The sequence below is a fragment of the Ictidomys tridecemlineatus genome, chromosome 16, assembly GCF_052094955.1.
Source record: "Ictidomys tridecemlineatus isolate mIctTri1 chromosome 16, mIctTri1.hap1, whole genome shotgun sequence".
Classification (NCBI taxonomy): Eukaryota; Metazoa; Chordata; class Mammalia; order Rodentia; family Sciuridae; genus Ictidomys; species Ictidomys tridecemlineatus.
The window spans coordinates 16010888-16032675 of NC_135492.1; the positions used below are offsets into that span (position 1 = coordinate 16010888).

Genomic DNA, 21788 nt, shown 5'->3' on the forward strand with positions numbered 1-21788 from the left:
CATCATGGATTTTTAGGAATTGGAGTATTTCTCTCCTTCTCTACGGTAGCATGGATAAGGTTTTATCAAATGTATTTGTTTTTCAAAGAGCCAACTTTTCATTTTGAAAATTTAAAAAAAAATTTAAAATATATGGCAGCACAATATATTACAATTCTTGCTACACATATACAGCACAATTTTTCATATCTCTGTATATAAAGTATGTTGATATCAATTCATGTGTTCATACGTGTACTTTGGAAAAGGATGTCTATTGTATTCCACCATCCTTGCTAATCCCTTTCTCCTCTCTTTTCCTCCCACCACACTGCCCTATCTAGAATTCATCTCTTCCTCCCATGCTCCCCTTCCCTACCCCACTATGAGTCAGCCTCCTTATATTAGAGAAAACATTCAGCATTTGTTATTTTGGGTTTGCCTAACTTAGCATTATCTTCCCCAATGTCACCCATTTACCTACAAATGCCATGATTTTATTTTCTTTTATTGCTGAGTAATATTCCATTGTGTAGAACTGCCACGTTTTCTTAATCCATTCATCCACTGAAGGTCATCTATGTTGGCTCCACAGTTTAATTCTTGTGAATTGTGCTGCTAAAAACATTGTGACTGTGTCCCTGTAGTATGCTGTTTTTAAGTTCTTTAGGTATAGACCAGGGAGTGGGATAGCTGGGTCATATGGTGGTACCATTACCAGTCACTTTGTCAATTTTTATTTGCTTCTTTTGTTCCAATTTCATTGATCTCACCTCTGATTTTAATTATTTTCTATTCTTTACTGTTTTTGGTGTTGATTAATTGTTTTTCCAATGGCTTTGAAATATAATTTTAGGTCATTTATTTGACTTTTTCTTTTTTTAAGGAATGAACTCCATGCAATAAGCTTTTCTCTTAGTAATGCCTTCATAGTGTCCCAGAGATTTTGATATATTGTATCTGTGTCCTCATTCACTTCTAAGAATTTTAAAATCTCCTCTTTGATGTTTTCTGCAACCCATTGTTCATTCACTAGCATATTATTTAGTGTCCAGGTGTTGGAGTAGCTTCTATTTTTATTATTGATTTCTAATGTCATTCCATTATAATCTGATAGAATGCAGGGTAGTTTCTTTACTTTTCTGTATTGCTTAGAGTTGCTTTTTGCATGACATATGGTCTATTTTAGAGAAGGATCCATTTGCTGCTGAGCAGAAAGTCTCTTCACCTGTTGAGGGATGATATATTCTATGTATGTCAGTGAAATCTAAGTTGTTGATTGTATTATTGAGTTCCATAGTTTCTGTCTGGATATTGTTTGGAAGATCAATCCAGTGGTAAAAGAGGTGTGCTAAAGTCACCCAGAATTATTGTCTTGTGGTCTACTTGGCCCTTAAACTTGAGAAGCGTCTGTTTGAACATAGATGCTCCATTGTTTTGGGGGGTGTGTATATTTATAATTGTTCTGTCTTGTTGGTGTATGGTTCCTTTATGCAGAGTGTAGTGTCCTTCTTTATCCCTTTTGATTAACTTTCAGTTGAAGTCCACATTATCTGATATAAGAATGGAAACCCCTGCTTGCCTCCAAGTCCACGTGAGTGGTATGTGTTTTAATATTTATTTTTTTGTATATGGACACAATACCTTTATTATTTAGTTTTATGTGGTGCTGAGGATCCAATACAGAGCCTCACATGTGCTAGGCGAGTGCTGTACCACTGAGCCTTAGTCCCAGCCCCAGCCTGAGTGATATTTTTTTTTTCCAACCTGTCACCTTCGGTTTGTAGGTGTCTTTTCCTATGATATGAGTCTCTTGGAGGCAGCATATTGTTGGTCTTTTAAATCCAGTCTGCCTGTCTTTTGATTGCTGAGTTGGAACTAAACTTTCAGGGTAATTATTGAGACAAGATTTGTATTCCCAGTTATTTTTGTTTATTTTTGGTATTTAACTAAGTCATTTTCTCTCTGATAGCTTTTTTCTATAGAGTGATACTACCCTTTTCTGATTTTTTATTGTTGTTCATTTTCTCCTCATGGAATATTTTGCCAAGGATGTTCTGTAGTGCAGGTTTCTAATTGTAAAATCTTTTAATTTTGTGTATGATGGAAGGTTTTTATTTTCTCATAAAATAACATCTGAATCGAAATCTAATTGCTAATCAAAATTTAATTTTTCTGGGCATGCTTCTTGATTGGCATCCATTTTTTTCAGAGCTAGGTTTATATTGTTGCAGGATCTTGTAGATTTCAGCGTCTCAGTTCAGAAATCAGAGATCCTGATTGGTTTTCCCCATATGTAATTTGATTCCTTTCTCTTGTGGCTTTTGAAATGCTCTGCTTCTCCTGTATCCTAGGTGTTTTCATTATGATGTGCGTTGGTGTAGACCTGTAGTGATCTTGTTCATTTGGTGTCCTATACGATCCTTGTATTTGATTTCCCAATTCACTCTACATGTTTGGAAATTTTTCTGGTATTATTACATTGAATAGATTGTCTATTAGTGTAGTTTAGACCTCTATGCCTTCATCTATCCCAATAGTTGGTAAATTTGGTCTTTTCATATTATCTCACAATTCTTGAATCTTCTGCTCATGGTTTCTTACCATCTTCACTGGGGTCAACTTTATTTTTTCAAGATTATATACTTTGCCTTCAATGTCAGAGGTTCTGTCTTCCAAGTGATCTATTCTGTTGGAGATGCTTCCTATTGAGTTCTTAATTTGGTTTACTGTTTCCTTCATTTCAAGAATCTCTGTTTTTTTTTTTCAAAATCTCTATGTCCTTATTGAAGGAATCTTTTGCTTTCTGTATTTGCTTATGTAACTATTTATCAAAATAATCTTTTGCTGCCTGTATTTGCTCTCATATCATCCTTTAATTCACAGAAAATTGTGTACCTTCTCCCATTTATCCTGCTATTCTGACCATGGATTCTAATAATGTAACATCTTTGTTTGGGGTACATTCTTTCTTGGTTTCTCATGTTGTTCATGCGTCTTCCCTTTCAGGTCTGTTTTTAAGATATATAGCCATGTAGGCTTATCGTTTCCCCAATGGGTTTCAATATCTTTCTTTTTAAAAATTTATTTTTTTAAATACACGACAACAGTGGAATGCATTACAATTCTTATCACACACATAGAGCTCAAATTTTCATATCTCTGTAGAGAAAGTATATTCATGCTAATTTATGCCATTATATATGTACTCGTTTCTTTCTGCAATGCAAATCGTAATAATCATATATATCACAATTTTTTATATCTCTGGTTCTATATAAGGTATGTTGGCACCAATTTGGGTCTTAATACATGTACTTTGTATAATGGTGTCATCACATTCCACAATCACTGCTAATCCCCTGCCTCTTCCCCTCCCCTCCAACCCCTCTGCCCTATGTAGAATTCATCTATTCCTCTTAAGCTCCCTCTCCCTACCCCACTATAGTCAGCCTCCTTATATCAGAGAAACCATTCAAAATTTATTTTTTGGGTTTGCCTCACTTCACTTCTCCATTTACTTGCAATTGCCATGATTTTATTATTGCTGAGTAAAATTGTATTGTGTATATATGCACCATATTTTTATCCATTTATCCACTGAAGGGCATCTGGGTTGGCTCCACAGTTTGCTATTCTGCATTGTGCTGCTATAAACATTGACATGGCTATGACTCTATGGTATGCTGTTTTCAAGTCCTCTGAGAATAGTGCGAGAAGAGGAATAGCTGGGTAAACTGTTTTTTTCATTCCCAGATTTCCAAGGAATCTCTATACAGTTTTCCATGTTGTTTTCACCAATTTGCAGTCCCACGAGCAGTGTATGAGTGTGCCTTTTCCCTTGCCAACAATTTTTGTTTTTCTTTATGATAGCTGCCATTCTGACTGGAGTGATATGATATCTTAGAGTGGTTTTGATTTGCATTTCTCTACTTGCAAGAGATGATGAACATTTTTTAAAATATTTGTTGATTGATTCTACATTCTTTTCTGAGAAGTGTCTGTTCAGGTCCTTGGCCAATTTGTTGGTTGGATTATTGTTTTTGTTTTTTTTTTGGTACTTAGCATTTTGAGTTTTTTATATACTAGACATTAGTTCTCTATCTGGTGTGTGAGCCTACAGGATGTAGGCTCTCTGATCACCTCAGATTTTTTTCTGAGAAGAAACTTTTTAATTTTAATCCATCCCATTTGTTGATTCTTGGTTTCAATTCTTGTGTTATAGGCATTCTATTAAGGAAGTTGGGGCGGCCTAGCCCCATGTTATGAAGATTATAGCCTACATTTTTGTCTATTAGATGCAGAGTCTCTGATTTAAATTGTAGGTCCTTGATCCCCTTTGAGTTGAGTTCTGTGCATTGTGAGAGATAGGGTTTTAATTTCAGTTTTTTGAAAATGGATTTCCAGTTTTCACAGCACCATTTGTTGAAGAGGCTATCTTTTCTCTAATGCATGTTCTTGGCACCTTTGTCCAATATAAGATAATTGTAATTTTGTGAGTTAGTCTATGTGTCCTCTATTCTGTACCATTGGTCTGCCAGCCTGTTTTAGTGCCAATACCATGCTGTTTTTGTTACGATTGCTCTGTCCTATAGTTTAAGGACTGGTATAGTCATACCACCTGCTTTGCTCTTCCTGCTTAAAATTGCTTTAGCTATTCTGGGCTTCTCTCTTTTTCAGATGAATTTCATGATTGCTTTTTCTATTTCTATGAGAAATGTCATTGGGAGTTTTTCATAATTGCATTCCATTAGTATAGTGCTTTTGCTTGTATGGTCGTTTTGATAATATTTATTCTGCCTATGCAAGGGTAAGGTAGATCTTTCCATCTTCTAAGGTCTTCTTTGATTTCTTTCTTTCTGTTGGTTCTGTAGGTTTCCTTGTATAAATCTTTCACCTCTTTATTAAGTTGATTCCCAAGTATCTAATGTTTTCTTTTTTTGAAGTTACTGTAAATGGGGTAGGTTTTCTTATTTCTTTCTTGGGGCTTTGTCACTGATATCCAGAAATGCCTTTTTTAAATGTGTGTTAATTTTATATCCTGCTGCTTTGCTGAATTCATTTTTAGTTCTAGAAGTTTCTGGTGGTGCTTTTGGGGTCTTTTAGGTATAGAATCGTATTGTCGGAAAATAGTGCTAATTTAAGTTCTTTTCCTGTAGTTATTCCTTTAATTTCTTACATCTGTCTAATTGCTCTGGCCAGTGTTTCAAGAAATATGTTGAATAGAAATGGTGAGAAAGAGCACCCCTGTCTTGTTCCAGTTTTTAGAGAGAATGCCTTCAGTTTTTCTCCCTTTAGAATGATGTTGGCCTTAGGCTTAATGTGGAGAGCCAGTATGATGTTGAGGTATGTTCCTGTTATCTTAAGTTTTTCTAATATTTTAAACATGAAAGGGTGCTGTATTTTGTCAAATGGCTTTTCTGTGTCTCTTGAGATGATCATATGATTTTTATTTTTAAGTCTATTGATGTGATGAGTTACCTTTATTGATTTCTATATATTGAACCAACCCTATATTCCTGGACAAACCCCACTTGATCTTCGTGCACGCCCTTTTTAATATGTTTTTGTGTTTAATTTGGCAGAATTTTATTCAGAATTTTTGAATCTATGTTCATTCAAGATATTGGCCTGAAGTTTTCTTTCTTTCATTTGTCCCTGCCTGGTTTGGGAATCAGGGTGATATTGGCCTCATTGAATGAGGTTGGAAGTGCTGCCTCTTTCTGCATTTTCTGAAATAAATTGAAGAATATTGGTATTTTGAATTTCTTCTTTAAAGGTCTTGTTTAACTCGGCATTGTATCTTTCTGGGCCTGGGCTTTTCTTGGTTGATAAGCTTCTGATGGCTCTTGTATTTCATCATTTAATATTGGTCTGTTTAAATTGTGTATGTCTTCCTGGTTCAATCTGGGCACATCAAGTGACATAAGAAATTTGTTGATGCCTTCAATGTCTTCTATTTAATTGTGGTATACATTTTCAAGATAATTTCTAAATATCCTCTTTATTTCTGAGGTGTCTGTTGGGATACTGCCTTTTTCATCATGTATGCTGGTAATTTGAATTTTCTCTCTACTTCTCTTAAGTAGCCTAGCTAGGGGTCTGTCAGAGAACCAACTTTTTGTCAAGGTTTAATTTTTTTTTTAATTCAACTTCAGTTCTAATTTTAATTATTTCTTGCCTTCTACTGCTTGTGCTGTTGATTTCTTCTTCTAGGGCTTTGAGATGAAGTATGAGATTAATGATTGCCTTTTTCTTCTTTTAAGGAATGAACTGCATGCAACGAAGTTTCCTTCTAGTACTGCTTTCATGGTGTCCAAGAGCTTTTGATATGTTGTGTCTGTGTTCTTGTTTACCTCTAAGAATTTTTTAATCTCCTCCTTGAAGTCTTCTGTGACCCATTGTTCATTCTATTGTACCAAATTGATTCATTCGTTGAACTGCTTATAGAACTTGAAATATTTCAAGTTTGTCTTTTCACGAGGTGGAAGTGTCATTTTACCTGTCTCCAAACATTAATATTTTATGAATATTTTACACATTGGGAATGTTTCATGGATGATACTTGAAACTAATTGTATTGGGGATCTCAATCTATCTCATGGATAGAAAGCAGAGAGAATAGGAACAAGACTGTTTTCAAAAGCTATTTAACCAGTCTTTTTTCTCCCTTGTACACAATCACCTTATGAGAATATCTTTGACAAGTCTGATTTGCATCTGGAATTTCTGCCAAATTTCACATTCACTGATGACACAAAAGTTAGGAGTTTGGCTTTTATTCAGTGCTTGTGTTATGGTATATATCCTTCACATCACTCTGATATGGTATATATATACTGTATTTGGACTCATGTATTTTCCTCTGAATTGGATAATGGAAAGTATCTTATTACATAATTAAAGTCACTTTCCTACATGACAGTAGTTCTACAAACTCTTAATTCAAATTAAAAACTGAATAGTGGTTTGATCCATGTTCTATTTTTCTAACATTTTTTTTTCAGGAGCCATTGACATTCGGGGATGTCGCTATTGATTTCTCTGAGGAGGAATGGGAATGCCTGGATCCTGCCCAGCAGAATTTATATAGAGAAGTGATGTTGGAGAACTACAGCAACCTAGTCTTTGTGGGTGAGCATAACTTTCCTTCAAAATTCCTAATTATCATTATTTCATTTTCTTCCCTTGAGGTATATCTTTTGGGAACTTCTCCACAAGAATGTGTTGCAGATTTATGCTTTCAATAAAGAAGATGGGGTAGTTCTTGGTGCTGACAAGAAAATGTTAATGTTTATTTTCACCATTAATGTTTTCTTTTGGTGGCAAGATATATATCTTTCTCTTGAAGTATAATTGACTTAGAGGAATGCAGTGATGTCAAATCCTGTGGCCCGCATATAGCAGAGGACATAGTTGAGGTAGGGGAGGAAGCCTATAATCAAAAATGTTCATTGAGACATTATCCAGCAGAAATTATTTTTGAGAAGCTTTGAATTCTTTCTCTTGTTATCAGAAAATCCTGTCCTGTGTTTTGTGCTTTAAAATTATGTAGTATCCTGCTTTTTCTTCATACATTCAAATTAACAACAAAACATTCCCCTTGCCTTGTGAGTGTCAATATTATCTGACAGCTCTTCCATAATTTTAAAAATATTTTTAGTTATTAATGAATTTCCTATTTATCCATATATGGTGCTGAGGATTGAACCCAGGGTCTCACACATGCTAGGCAAGCTCTCTAACACTACTCTACAACTCCAGCCCTTCTTCTATTATTTGCAGGAAAGTTTTGCACATTTCTGGAGACCTCTATGTCTACCCATTGTAATACATTACTATCGTAAGTCAGTTTCTCGAATCTTATTTGTACATTTTTTCACTAAAATTTCCTTATCAGTGTTTTTTCTGATGTGTGTAATGGATTTTCTGTGAAATTATCTGCCATGGAATGAATGTCAAGTTGGACAATGACTGCTGTTTTGAGAGATGGTGTAAGTTTTTTTTGAGTTTAGGATTTGTAAAATAATACATTGGTAGATACTTACAAATTGCTTGTTTTTTTTCTTTTTTTTAATATATAAAGTAGGTTCCCTGTTAAGGACTGGGTCTCCTCATATCAGTTATTTGCTTCACAAACTAAGATATGTATGATTCATGTTTGTATTGCCAATAATATTATATGTGCTTTTGCTTGTATAAATTTAAGCCTCTTTCGTCCATGACTTTTGTATTTTATCTTGATTGGCTTTTGATTCTGCCCATGTATGTAGAAATTGAAGTTTTCTATGCATAAGTGTAATGGGGATTGATGGCAGTGATACTCTCATGCTGAACTACACCCCAAGCTCCTTTTCACTCATATTTGGAGAGAGGTTCTCACTAAGTTATTGAGGATGTCTTGAATTTGCAATTCACTTGCCTCAGACTTCCTAGTAGCTGAGATTACATGCATGCTCATCCTTTGTATATGGATGAGCTTGTTCTTATTTATAAAGTAAAGACCACATTATTTGAAATATAGCTTTGAGAAATGTTGCAATTCTCTTTATCTTTTAATTTTCATTGTAATGAAATTCAGAAAATACAACTTACTGTTTCCAAAATTTTAAATATACATTTCAGTAAAATTAATTCAAATTTTTATTAATAGATCTCTACAAAGTTTTCATCTCAAAAAAAAAAAGAATGCCTAGAAAGCAAGGGCCCATTTTTGTCATCTCATCACAAAACTATTCTCTTTTGTTCAGAAAGCTGCTCCTTTAGTTTACAGATGTTTTCAAGTTCTAGAATTCTGCAGTATTCTCTCTGTGACATATCAGTTAACCTAATATACATACATTTTGTAAAATATATAATTAGAATAAATTTTTTGACTTCAAAGTTCTATAGTTTCTATATTCCAATATTGCTCATCATTCTTCTCAAGGGATATTTGGTTTGTGTCCCTTATGATGGCTCTGTTGAATAACAATCAAACGACACTGGTGTGCAATGTTTTCAATTTGCTATTGATGTGAGGGCTTATTGCCACACTCACTAAGAACTCCGTTTACCTAACTCCATGTTTACATTTACAGTTGAATGCTTTAACTTTTAGTATATTTTTTTTAGCAGGCAAATAGTCTTATTTGTATTTTGGAGGATATTTATACAATTTAAAGGATAGATTTCTCTGCAAAATTTTTTTTTTAACAATAGGAGGTTGACGAATACTACATGGAGCCTCTAGTTAACTTTAAGTCGTATAAACATCTTTAAATTTAATCTTTCAATTTTGAACAACAGCATGTCCAAGAGTGTTCAATCAACTGACACATATTTAGGGATTTTTGAAAATCCCTACCACTTTTGACTTCAAATATTTATTCCATGTTGGTTACAAAATAACTATCACTTAAATATTTATTAACCTTTGTTTTAATATATAAAATTGATCTAGCCAGCATAATATCCCACTTGTCATTAAGAACAGAAATTCTATAAGTCTATAGTAGTTTCAAAATATTTTCAAAGTCTTATGCTTTGTGATTACCATTTTGCTTCACTCTATTTCCCTTTTCAGTAAGTGGGGATTTATGTCTCTTAGTATGTCAGTGATTCTTTGTTTTAATTCAACCCTCTGGGTGTTTTCTTTGTGTTTTTGGGAAGTATGAAGTACGTAGCGAATGTATTCACTCTTAATTCAAAACCTAGGGATAGGGTCCTTTTCTCTCTTTGCCTCTTTTCAAAGTTATTTCTAATTTAAAATGCCTTCTATGTCCTATAACTGTCTTAAACTATGTTTTGTGTATTATAATTTAGACAGGCCAAGTTTTATTCGATCACTTTTGCATGTGTCATTATTATATCTCTTTGCTTTTATTATGTGTGTGTTCTTAGATTTAGAGTATCCTGTAGACTATGTACAATTGCAATATTTAGAGTTAATTCAGATATACAAGTTTTGTTTTGATCAGAATTTTGTAATCTTGCATTTGCCAAACAAAAAAAATCTAATAATGAAGAATCTCGTACTCATACTTTGTATGAGTATCAACTTGACTTCACTTTATTAAAAAACTGATATTTATTTGTCCTTTTAAAATCATATTTTTGTTACAGGTATATATGCCTATTAACAGTATTGCTGGTATGCTTTTTTCTTTCAAATTCTATTGCAAAATTACATGTTCAGAGACCTGTCATTACAATAAAATAGAATTAATTTGCCAAGAAATGTTTAAAATTTTATATGACTTATGATGATGTGCACTTACATTTTATTATGAAGGATTACCTTTAGTACATTTTGGAGAACAGATCCAGTGTTGATGAATAGTGTGTATATTTTTATATGTTTAAAGTCTTCATTTTCCTTCTCTTTTGAAAGGTAGTAGCTGTGAATATAATGTCTTGGTTGATAATTTTATTCTTTCATCCCTTGAATATAGATAGACTTGAATTCCTTCCTGTGTTTTGAAGATTCGACTAAGGATTTCACAATTATATGGTTACACATTTCTAGGTGACTTATCTTTTTTTATTAGATGCTCTCAGTATCCTGAGTTTTTAAACTTGGATTAAAACCTACTTTGAGTTTTTACAACTTGGAGAAAACTGAGCTGCTTGGATGTTTCATATTTTTTATTTTCTGAGATGTGTTTATTAGTACTGGAAAGAGAAATAAAGGGCGATTTAGCACTTTGCATTTTTTACTTTGGCCTTCAAATTTTGATGCTCTAGCTCAACCTCCTATGTTGCTATGAACAACCACCCCTGACTCTTTCAGAGTTTTCTAAAGAAAGTCTTTCAACATACATTTTCTGATTATTACTATTAACCATTCTTGACTAATTTTTATTCTGTTTTTTTGTGTTGGTTTAGTTCAGTAAACTTATTTTAAATGATAATTGACTATTCCCTTTGAGTGATTCATAACTTTGCTTACAGTCGATTTAGCCATGTTTTTTTTTTTTCTGTTGGTAAGCAGGAACCTCTTTTTGAACAGTTCCCAAATATTCACATATTTTATGTTTTTATAATTTAATAAAACAGAAGAAAGTTGGTAGATTTTTAAAATATATTCTAAAAGAGAAAAATCTTTGTGTAACACAATGTATTTTTCTCTACTATATTATTCTCCATAATAATGTACTCATCTTTGATACTGTGAACACAAAGATGATTAGGAAAATATTCAAAATAATTTTCTGTGTGTATTTTTATTTTATCTATATATTTCTACAGTACTGATGAACTTGGATTTAATAATCCACTCCCCTGCTGATGATATTTTTTGCTGTAATTTCTTAGGTTTGCAAAATATACTCAGCCCAGTACAGTAAGGAAACATGTTTGTTATTTTTATTTATTACAGCCATGACTTCTCATCAACCTCGACAAATTTCACCAGAGCAGGGAATAAAAGAGAGAGAGGGAAGATATGGAAAGTGTGACTTTGACTATATACAACCAGGAAAACAATGGGAAAATATAGTTGAGAGTAAAGTTCAAAAATTGTATTATAATAGACAAAATCAATCAGTAGTCCCTATTTATGATAAAAATTTTATGGTCAAAAGACACCAGAGAAAATTAATATCTGAAAAAAAAATTCAATGTATTTCATTTATTTTGAGGAGATTTATATGTCTTTAAGGATAAATCCACAGCCATTTTTGAACTGAAAGGCAATGTGGAAAATTTGAAATCTAGTCCATGCATCAGTTTTCAACTTGGCCAATTATAAAAGTAGCACTGATTTAAAATTCCAGTCAAACATTTGCACAGAAAAGTTATTTCTAAAAATGATTCTTTTGAGAGTTTCTTTATAAAATGTCCATTTTTCTGAAAAAAAGTTGAATTTTTCCTTGTGCCCAAATAGATAATATTAAGAATTGTAGAAAAGTTTTTACTTCCCCACTATTGCTCAATGACAATTCTGATACAGATTTCTGGAAAGTGAGCTATATAGATAATGCTATAAGTAACACAAAAAGCCATGTCTCTACCCTGAGTAATGACCAATATATTTATATTGGTGATAAAAATTATGTATATAGAGAAATCCTAGTCTTTGTCTAAAGGAAATTTACCAAGATGAAAAATGTAGGAAAGTCTTACTTTAGTGATCAAAAACTATTATTCATTAAAATATTCATAGCCAAGAAAAAACCTGCAGTGTAACATATCTGAAAGGGCTCTTAACCACAGTGCAAAGCTTTCTTAATACAAGAAAATTTATAGAGAAAGAGAGTCCTATAAGTATAGAAGATATTGAGACAGCAAATGCTTTGATATATTATTTAAACACAGAAGATACTATGATAGTGATAAATTCTACAAATTTAAAGAATGTGAAAAAACTTTTAGTGAAAAGTTACAACTTATTATGTATCAGAGGATTTAGACTGAAAGAGAGACTTGTAAATGTAAAAAGTGTGGGAAAGCCTTAAAAAGTTTTTCAACCCTTACTCAACACCAAATTTTATTCTACAGAGAAAAACTATCAATGTGAAAAATGCAATGCACTCAAGAACTTTACTCAACATCACAGTGTTCATACAGAAGACATGCCATGCAAATGCAAAGAATGTGACAAAACTTCTAATAAAAGCTCAAATCTTATTTGTCACCAGTGGACAAACCTTCGAATGATGCCCCACATATGTAAACTATTTTGCCAAGGTTTCAGTAAAAACCCAAGCCTTCAAAATTACCAGAGAATTCATACCGGAGAGAAGCCCTACAAATGTAAAGTGTGTGGCATGAGCTTTAATAGAAACTCAAATCTTGATTGCCACAACAGGATTCATACTGGAGAGAAACCCTACAAATGTATTGTGTGTGGCAAGAGTTTTAGTGAAAAATCATCACTTACTCAGCACCAGCGAATCCACACTGGAGAGAAGCCCTACAAATGCAAAGAGTGTGGCAAAGCTTTTAATAGGATCTCACAGCGTAATTGTCACAAAAGGATTCATACTGGAGAGAAGCCTTACAAATGTAAAGTGTGTGGCAAGAGTTTTAATAGAAACTCAAATCTTGATTGCCACAACAGGATTCATACTGGAGAGAAGCCCTACAAATGTAAAGTGTGTGGCATGAGCTTTAATAGAAACTCAAATCTTGATCGCCACAACAGGATTCATACTGGAGAGAAGCCCTGCAAATGTAAAGTGTGTGGCAAGAGTTTTAATACAAACTCAAATCTTGATTGCCACAACAGGATTCATACTGGAGAGAAACCCTACAAATGTAATGTATGTGGCAAGAGTTTTAGTGAAAAATCATCACTTACTAAGCACCAGCGAATCCACACTGGAGAGAAGCCCTACAAATGTAAAGAATGTGGCAAAAGTTTTAATCAAAAAATAGATCTTATTCGGCACCTGAGAATGCACACTGGCGAGAAGCCCTACATGTGTACAGTGTGTGGCAAAATTTTCCGTCACAAATCATCACTTACTCAGCACCAGCGAATCCACACTGGAGAGAAGCCCTACAAATGTAAAGAATGTGGCAATGTTTTTAATACCATCTCACAGCTTAATTGTCACAAAAGGATTCATACTGGAGAGAGGCCCTACAAATGTGAAGAATGTGGCAAAACTTTTAGGGAAAGATGGCCACTTACTCAGCACCAGAGAATTCACACTGGAGAAAAGCCCTACAAATGTAAAGAATGTGAAAAAGCTTTTAATAGCATCTCACATCTTTATCGTCACAAAAGGATTCATACTGGAGAGAAGCCCTACAAATGTAAATTGTGTGGCAAGAGTTTCAATCAAAAATCATCATTTACTCAGCACCAGCAAATCCACACTGGAGAGAAGCCCTACAAATGTAGAGAATGTGGCAAAGATTTTAATCAACAATCATCACTTACTCGACATCAGAGAACCCATATTAGAGAGAAGTCCTATAAATGTGAAGAATGGCAAAGCTTTTAATATTGAAGATCACATCTTACTAAACATTAAATATTTTATACTGAAGAGAAGTTTTACAATGAAAACATTGCATCAATGTCTTTAAGGATGAATCAACCCTATTTCACAGTAATTCAACACTATTTCACACCAGAGATATGATAGCACAGAAATCGTATAAATAAAAAATAGGTGACAGAGTCTCCAATAGTTGTTCACATCCTACTCAGCACCTCAGAATTCATACGAGTGAGAGATGGTGGGGAAAATTTTTTGCAAAGCTTTTGGCCATTGATCAAACATTTTTAAAACACTGGAGGATTTATAGCATATAGAAACCTAAAGAATGTGTCCAAGACTGTATTCAAATTTCCCACATTTTTTAATTACTGACCTCATATCTGTAGCAAATGTGGAGTAGCATCTGTTCAAAGTGTGTACCTTAGATAACAGCAAAATATTTACAAACACACCTTGACAAATATAAAGATGGTAGTAAGTTTCATATCTATAGCCCATCCCCTGAAGTATTTGGGATTTAGGAGGGAAAAAATCATTTAAATGTAGAAAATGGGTAATCGCTTTGGACATTTGTTTAAATTTTTCTTAACATCTTTAGTTGATATTGTAGAAATAAGGAAATACAAGTATAGAATTGTGCATTCCTAAAAGGATATAATTTTAGTATAAATCAACAATTACTAAAGAGTTTCATTTTTCACAACTGGAGAAATAATAATACTCAGAGTTGATTATTTCAGAAGTCTCTTAAGATTTATATGAAATTTAAAATTTTCAGAGCTCCTTAAAGTTAGAAACACTTACTCAGTAAACTACATCCTCAGATTTTTTTTTTTTATTTAGAGATAGGGTTTGCTAAGTTGCATAGGTCCTCACTAAGTTATGAAGACTGACTTTGAACTTGCAAAGTTTCTCACATCCCTAGGGTCAAAACATGGTCCATGATGCAAGTTTTACAGAGCGTTTTTACTTATATTTCATAACTGATGTAATTTGTTGCTAAATAAAGTGTGAATTTCTTAATGTTAACCTTGTCATGCATTTAATGATGTTGTTAGTTCACACATCTCCCACTATTCACTTTTCTAAAAGATCGATGCAATAGTAAAGCATTCTGTTGGGTAAATAATGCTATAACATCTCCATTAATTATTTCATGTATAATCAAGTATTATTTGGAGAATATTATTCATGTAAATTATATACTCTCTTTTTTGTAATTATGGGAAAATTAAGAGAGTTATGGGAAGGACCTAGGGATACTAAAATATTCCCAGATATTCCTAGTTTGAATTATGAGTTTAACATTTCACCTTATAAAGTAGCAGAACTCCCTAAGGGATCTACAACTCCGGAGAGTTATACAAGCTCCCAATCATGGAGAAAAGAAAGACCCAAGAGACTAGAAGCCAACGTGCATATTCAGGCAATAAATCAGGGTTGCTGAAGGGGGAAATAGTCTTAAAGTTTCCTGGGAAATCCACATGGTCCATAGGCCCATCCTCACTCTTGGACTGAAGAAACCATGCAGTTCCTCATAAATTATATGACGTTCATCACTGAGGTGACTATACTCACCTCTAGTGTAGGAAAAACATCACAATTTGGGACCACTTCTTTAGTTTTGCATACCCAGTAAAAAAGTGTAACTAGAAACATGTAAAATGATGACTGTAAAAAGAAAAAGACATACTATAGAAGCATTTATGTCCCCATATTTTTTATCTCATTATATATTTTGATTTTGTAGACCCTTTTGTTCTATTTAATAATTTAGAATATAATGTATCTTATACTTATTGGATTATATGATAGATACAATGTGTCATGGTCTCCCAGAACCCTCTGCAACCCAGTAATTATAAGATACTATAAACTAACCATGTCCCTCCTCAGATCTTATAGCTCCAAGAGCCCATGACACCACAGAGAGAGAAACACAATTTTGATTGAAATAAACCTTAGACTCTCATCTACAAGTTCTGTTCAAAAAGTTAAAACACAATATTCTCTTTATATGTGAACATTTGGGTCAACAAAACACCACCCACCAACATTTCATTTAACTTTATTTGGGAAAATAACTATTGAAATATAATGATAAGTTCTAGGAGAATAATATTCACAACATTTTTTATTCCAAAGGGAAAATCTCTAGGTTTCATGCTTATCTCCACATTATTTTATGCAGAAAACTGGCTTCATGTTACATATGAGAGTTTAAACTCTTTATAAGGCCAGGAGGGAAGATTCAGTCCTAGAGGTCTAAGGAAAATACTAAAGATCTTCCCTTTTCTTGTTTGAATAATGTCTGAAGTCCTTGATGAAACAGATAAAGAATGCTGATTTCTCATTGCATCTGGGTGGGTGGCTCACTCATTGGAATCCTAATTTATTTAGTCATCTCAAGGCTATCACTCGCTCCTCAAGGATCTGACCTGCTCTTGGGAGGACTTGATGTTCTTCAGGGAATCACCAGGTCATGAAAGATGATGGAATGAAGTTTTCTTTGTTCTAACTTGTATTTATTCGACCTCACTTTCAATACAAGTTAGAACAAGACTTCAGACTCTCACCTGTGGAGAGGATGCTCTGCCCAGCACTTCCCAGTCAGGACCCTGAAAAGCTCTTTGGGACTCCCCAGTACATAGGTTCAGTGTTGGGGTTTTCTAGTCTGGCAATACAGTTGCCTGTGTCTGTTACTTTGCTTTCTCTCTTGCTTTCATAGTATTACTCAAGGAAACACTGTCTTGTGTGAAGAGAGTGTCTTCCTTATCTATTGGATCTGACCTGCGAAGTTGAGCAGCTGCCCACATACTGAATGTCACAAACACTTGCATGTGTTATCTAATCAGTAACTAATGTATCTTTCAACTGCATGATTTTTTATTGCATGGGGGAGAAAACTGAGAATGCTTTCTTTGAGTGCCCACAGCACTATTCATAGTATTCATAACACTGCTTTGTAATGTTTCCTCTCTACTCAATTTGTAAGTATTGTTCTTGTGCTGCTTTGTAAAACAAACAGAAAAAAATTGTAAACCAAAAATTTTGTGATAAATGATAGTTGCGCAGACTGACTTGGGCAACTCTATTTACATTGTTGTTTTGTAGGGACTCAAGGTACTCTTTTATACTTTTACTTAACCTTAATGACATTACCATTCATTGAAGAGTTTTTAACTCACAAATCTTCTCGGTATACAAATTTTCCCTTGTCATTTTTAAAATTTCTTACTCTTTTTAGGTATACATGTTAGTAGAGCAAATTTTGACATATTATACATGGAGTAAAACTCATTTTAGTTAGCATTTCCTTCTTCAGGTGTACATGGTGTGGACCTTCCCTGAGGTGTATTTATATATAAACATTAAAAAGTTGTGTCTGATTCATTCTACTGTCATTTGTACTCCTATTTCCCTTTTCTTTTCTTCAATCCAACTTTGTCTAATCCACTGAATTTCTATTCTCTCCCCCTCCCTTGTTGAGTGCTTGTGCATCTCTATATATTATGTATTATATGTAATGTCTGTTTCATTCTACTATCATTTCTATCCCCATATTCCCTCCCCTCCCTGCAATCATCTCTACTTAATCTAAATAACTATTTTTCCTCACTCCCATTGTGAATTAGCATACACTTATTGGAGAGAACAATTGGCCTTTGTGTTTCTGTGTGTCGGGGGGGTGGGAGGTGGGGCTGGGGCTTATTTCACTTAGCATGATATTCTTCAACTCTATCTTTTTACCACCAAATGGCATAGTTTCATTCTTCTTTAAAGCTAAGTAATATTCCATCGATGCGGGAAATTATATATATATATCACATTTTATTGATCCATTCATCTGTTGAAGAAAACATAGGTTGGTTCTATGGTTTATCTATTGTGAATTGTGCTGCTGTAAACATTGGTGAAGCTGTTTCTCTCTAGTATGCTGCTTTTAAGTCCTTTGGGTATAGTCCAAAGAGAGGGATAGCTGGGTCAAATGATGGTTCTATTCTGGATTTTCAAGGCGTCTCCATACTGCTTTCAATGGTGGTTGCACCAATTTGGAGTCAATCTCATGAGCAATGTGTGAGTGTTCCTTTTCACCCACAACCTCACCAACATTTATTGTTGCCTGTATTATCAATGATTGCCATTCTGACTGAAGTGAGATAAAATCTTAAAGTAATTTTGATTTACATTTTCCTACTTGCTAGATAGGTGGAATGTTTTTTTTATATATTTGCTAATGGCTTATATTTCTTCTGTGAAGTTGTCTGTTCAGTAACTGAGTCCATTTGTTAATTGGTTATTTTTGTTGTTGTTTGTGTTAATTTTGAGTTTTTTATATACCCTAGACATTAGTGCTTTTTCAGAATTACGTGTGGTAAAGATTTTTATAAAATCTGTAGTTTCTTTCTTTACATAATTGTTTCATTTGCTGAGAAGCAGCTTCTTTAGTTTGAATCTATCTCCTTTATTTATTCTTGATTTTTAATATTTGTGCTATAGGGGTCTTGTTATGGAAGTCAGATTGTAGACCAACATTCACCTTAGATTTTTAAATGGTATCCCAAGTTCATGAATGTTTTTGTTTTATTGTTTCTCTTACTATCTTGCCTTATAGATCTACATGTTCTATAGAGACATGAAATGATCTAGCTTCACATGCATGATTTTCTGATGACTGTTATTTTTCAATATGTAGCTGCAGATGGTTTAAAATATAAATCTATTATTTCAGACTTTAAATAAAGCACATCCATGCCTTGTGTAGGAAATATCCCATCAGTAGATCAACATCAAATCTATAATATATATAAATATATATAAAAGCCTGGATTCAAATGCATGCACATCCAACCCAGAGTGTGGCCCATACCACTTATTCTATACTAGTTCTACACTTTCGAACCTCCATGAAAGCTCTTATAAATCCAAAGCATAAGACTCACTCCCCAGACATTCTTCTTTTTTGGGAATGGTACGATGACAAAGGTTGAACTCGAGGGCACTCAACCCCTGAGCCACATCCCTATTCTTATTTTATGTAGAAACAGGATCTCACTGATCTGCTTAGTAAATTTTTTTCACTGAGGCTGGCTCTGAACTCATGATCCTCCTTCCTCAGCCTTCCAAGCTGCTGAGATTACAGGCAAATACCACCATGCCCAGCTTCCCAGAGAGCCTTCTTGAACTGATTGGAACCCACTTGTTCAGTATATTGTGTCCTAATCCTCACAATTAGAGATGAAATTATTTTCCATTCTATAAAAAATCAGGGCTATGAAGAGATTGGACTCAACAACACCTAATTATTCAGCATGTCCACATTACAACAAAGGTGTGGTCTGCAATTCTCCACCTCTCCAATGAGCTCTTCTTGGCTCCACAAAGTTGGGAATACTGGCCAACACTCTGCCATGGCTCATTCAGAAGCCTCCAAGGAAGTGATTGTATATGAGGGACAGTATTCCAGGTGGCACATTGGTGATTAATGGGCTATGCCAGGGAGTAAGGCAGAGCCCAATTCACCAAATGCACAAAACTTTTATGTGGTTGGTCCAGGATAGGGGCTGCATGAGGTTATTCTTTTCCTCCACCCTTGATGTGTCTTTTTCTAAGTGTTCATATGCTGAAATGCTTGTTCAACGACTTGTACCCTTTTCCTGTTTTATGTTTCCCTCTCATGTGGCTTTGAAAGACTCATGCTTTGGCAATTATTATGACTTTCTTTTTCAGTTTTCCAATCTCCCTCATTCTATCTATGTGGAATTTCTGTCTGTGGATATAAGTTTTCATTATATATATTTCCATTTAGTCCACGTTTCCAGCTATCTCTAGAAAAAAACAAATGTTTCATTCATTATCATGCTTGTACTAACCCTTCACATGTTGATAATGGCAGTGTTCAAGAACTATCTTCTGATTTCTACAACTGGAACATAAGTGGGTCTGCTTGAAATGACTGTCCTTTATTTTGACTCCAGATAATGTGGATCCTTTTTTAATATAGCGCTTTAATGCTTTTATGTATATTTATATACAGTACCCAGGAAACTAAACCTACTTTTTACATGGTTTTCTCTCAGAGAAGGTGGAGTTGATCATGTAGGTTTCTTAGAGTGGACTCCAGCTCGGACTCTGCCTCAACTCTGACTAGCTTCCATCTGCCTGTGATTTCTACAACATGTGACCTATAGCTCTTCCTCTTCTTTTCTTAATTTTATTATTTCACTTAGAGCCTGAGCCACGGGACTGTCACTTTCTAAAGATGACTTACCAAACCATCACTACCCCCAAGAAGGTGTGCTCCATGTGCAAACTAGGAACAGAGAGGCCCATCACACATTTCAGGGCTTAGGGAAATTATGGGGGTGCCAGGAGTCCCTTACATCAAAGTAGAGGCATTATAGGTTGTGGGACGGGTTTGGACTAATTTGATTAGGACCAGAATTAGAGTAATTTAAGTTTTCTTATCAAAATGAGAAAATTATCTCAGTCAAGATCATTTTCCAGATGTGTCCAGGAAACTTTAAGGGTTTGAAGTCCAGATCTCTTGGATTGCTGTTATCCATCAGAGAAGACAATAAAATTAAGAGAGATGACATGTCTCACTGGGGCAGCCACAGTTCTGTGTTCTCCAGTGGGAACTTCTTGCCTTTCTACGGACATTAATATTACAAATCTGCAGAGACAGAACTTAAACACATCCTTTCCATAAAACTTACAAGTGTTTGTGCTCTGCTCAGCTTTTTCAGGAGATAAAGTACCTCTGTGTCATCAGAAGCAGAGTTAGTGTGGATTCTAAAAAGGGCATTGGTGGAGGAAATTTAATCTACTAGTGAGCTTTTCCAGTAGCTCTTTGCTTTTTAAAGAAGCAAACATCTTCAGAAGACAATATCCTCATTGCACCATATAGAACATGGTCCTCTGGGCTTGTTAGAACTTTTGGATTCAAGAGGACCATGTTCTGTGTGGTGTAATGAGGATATTGTCTTCTAAAGATGTTTGTTTCTTTGAGATCCTGCTAAAATGAGTCAATTTTTCTTATAGGGAATGTCAGTTTTACTTCTTTATTTTTCAATTTAATAACTTCATGGGACATAACTTATATATGGTATGTCATGTAGAGATTTTAAACACTACTAATTTTATACTTATTACCATGGAATTAATAAGTTTTAATATTTTGATTGATAATCTTGCTTTGGTCATCTTCATAACTCATAGAACAATTATGGTTTGAGTAATTGTACATTTTGATATCTTTAGAGGGAAATGAGGTTCTACGTTCAAACCTCATTTTATAGAATGGAATCTCACATGGTTAAGAATTTTCAGTTGGTAAGTGTCAAATAAGAGACTATGATCAGGAGGAAGTACATTAAATATTTTAGAAAATCAAATAACTGTGCTGGTAAGTTCCAATTCATGGTGCCAAATTATAGGCTTGTAAATATAATTAACAAGAATATGGAAGAATATTTTTATGTATTAGTCCATCCGGTTTTAATCACTAAAATCCTTTTGTAATATCTAATAATGGAAATGTGTAAATTCAATTTTGCTTAGGGGAACATTTAGGACACTTGAAATCCATCCTGCCCTGGTCACTTTCAGATTTTTTTTCAAAACTCAATTTTTTATGTCATTTGCATGCACTTATAAATGTGACCCTAAGACCCACAGAACAAGATAAAGCAGGAAAGATGAAAGCAGATCTTTACTCTTCCATCGCAATATCAGTCAGAAAAAATAAACCCTCCTGCAGGATCATGTTTGTTTCCCAGTAATGGGATCTTGGGGTCTGCAGAGAAGTGCTTGGTCTCTCTCAACCCTGAGGATGTCCACAGAACAGAGTAGAAGAGGGTGTGGCTATGGAGT

At 34.2% G+C, this 21788-nt stretch overlaps 1 protein-coding gene across 1 annotated transcript in view; it reads left to right on the top strand.

Annotated features, from left to right (window-relative positions):
- The window catches only part of LOC144371340 (uncharacterized), an 813068-nt gene that overhangs the window by 761474 nt on the left and 29806 nt on the right, over positions 1 to 21788 (top strand). The window contains 1 exon segment of the mRNA XM_078033706.1: positions 12686 to 13868. Coding sequence (XP_077889832.1) covers positions 12686 to 13868 — 1183 coding nt within the window.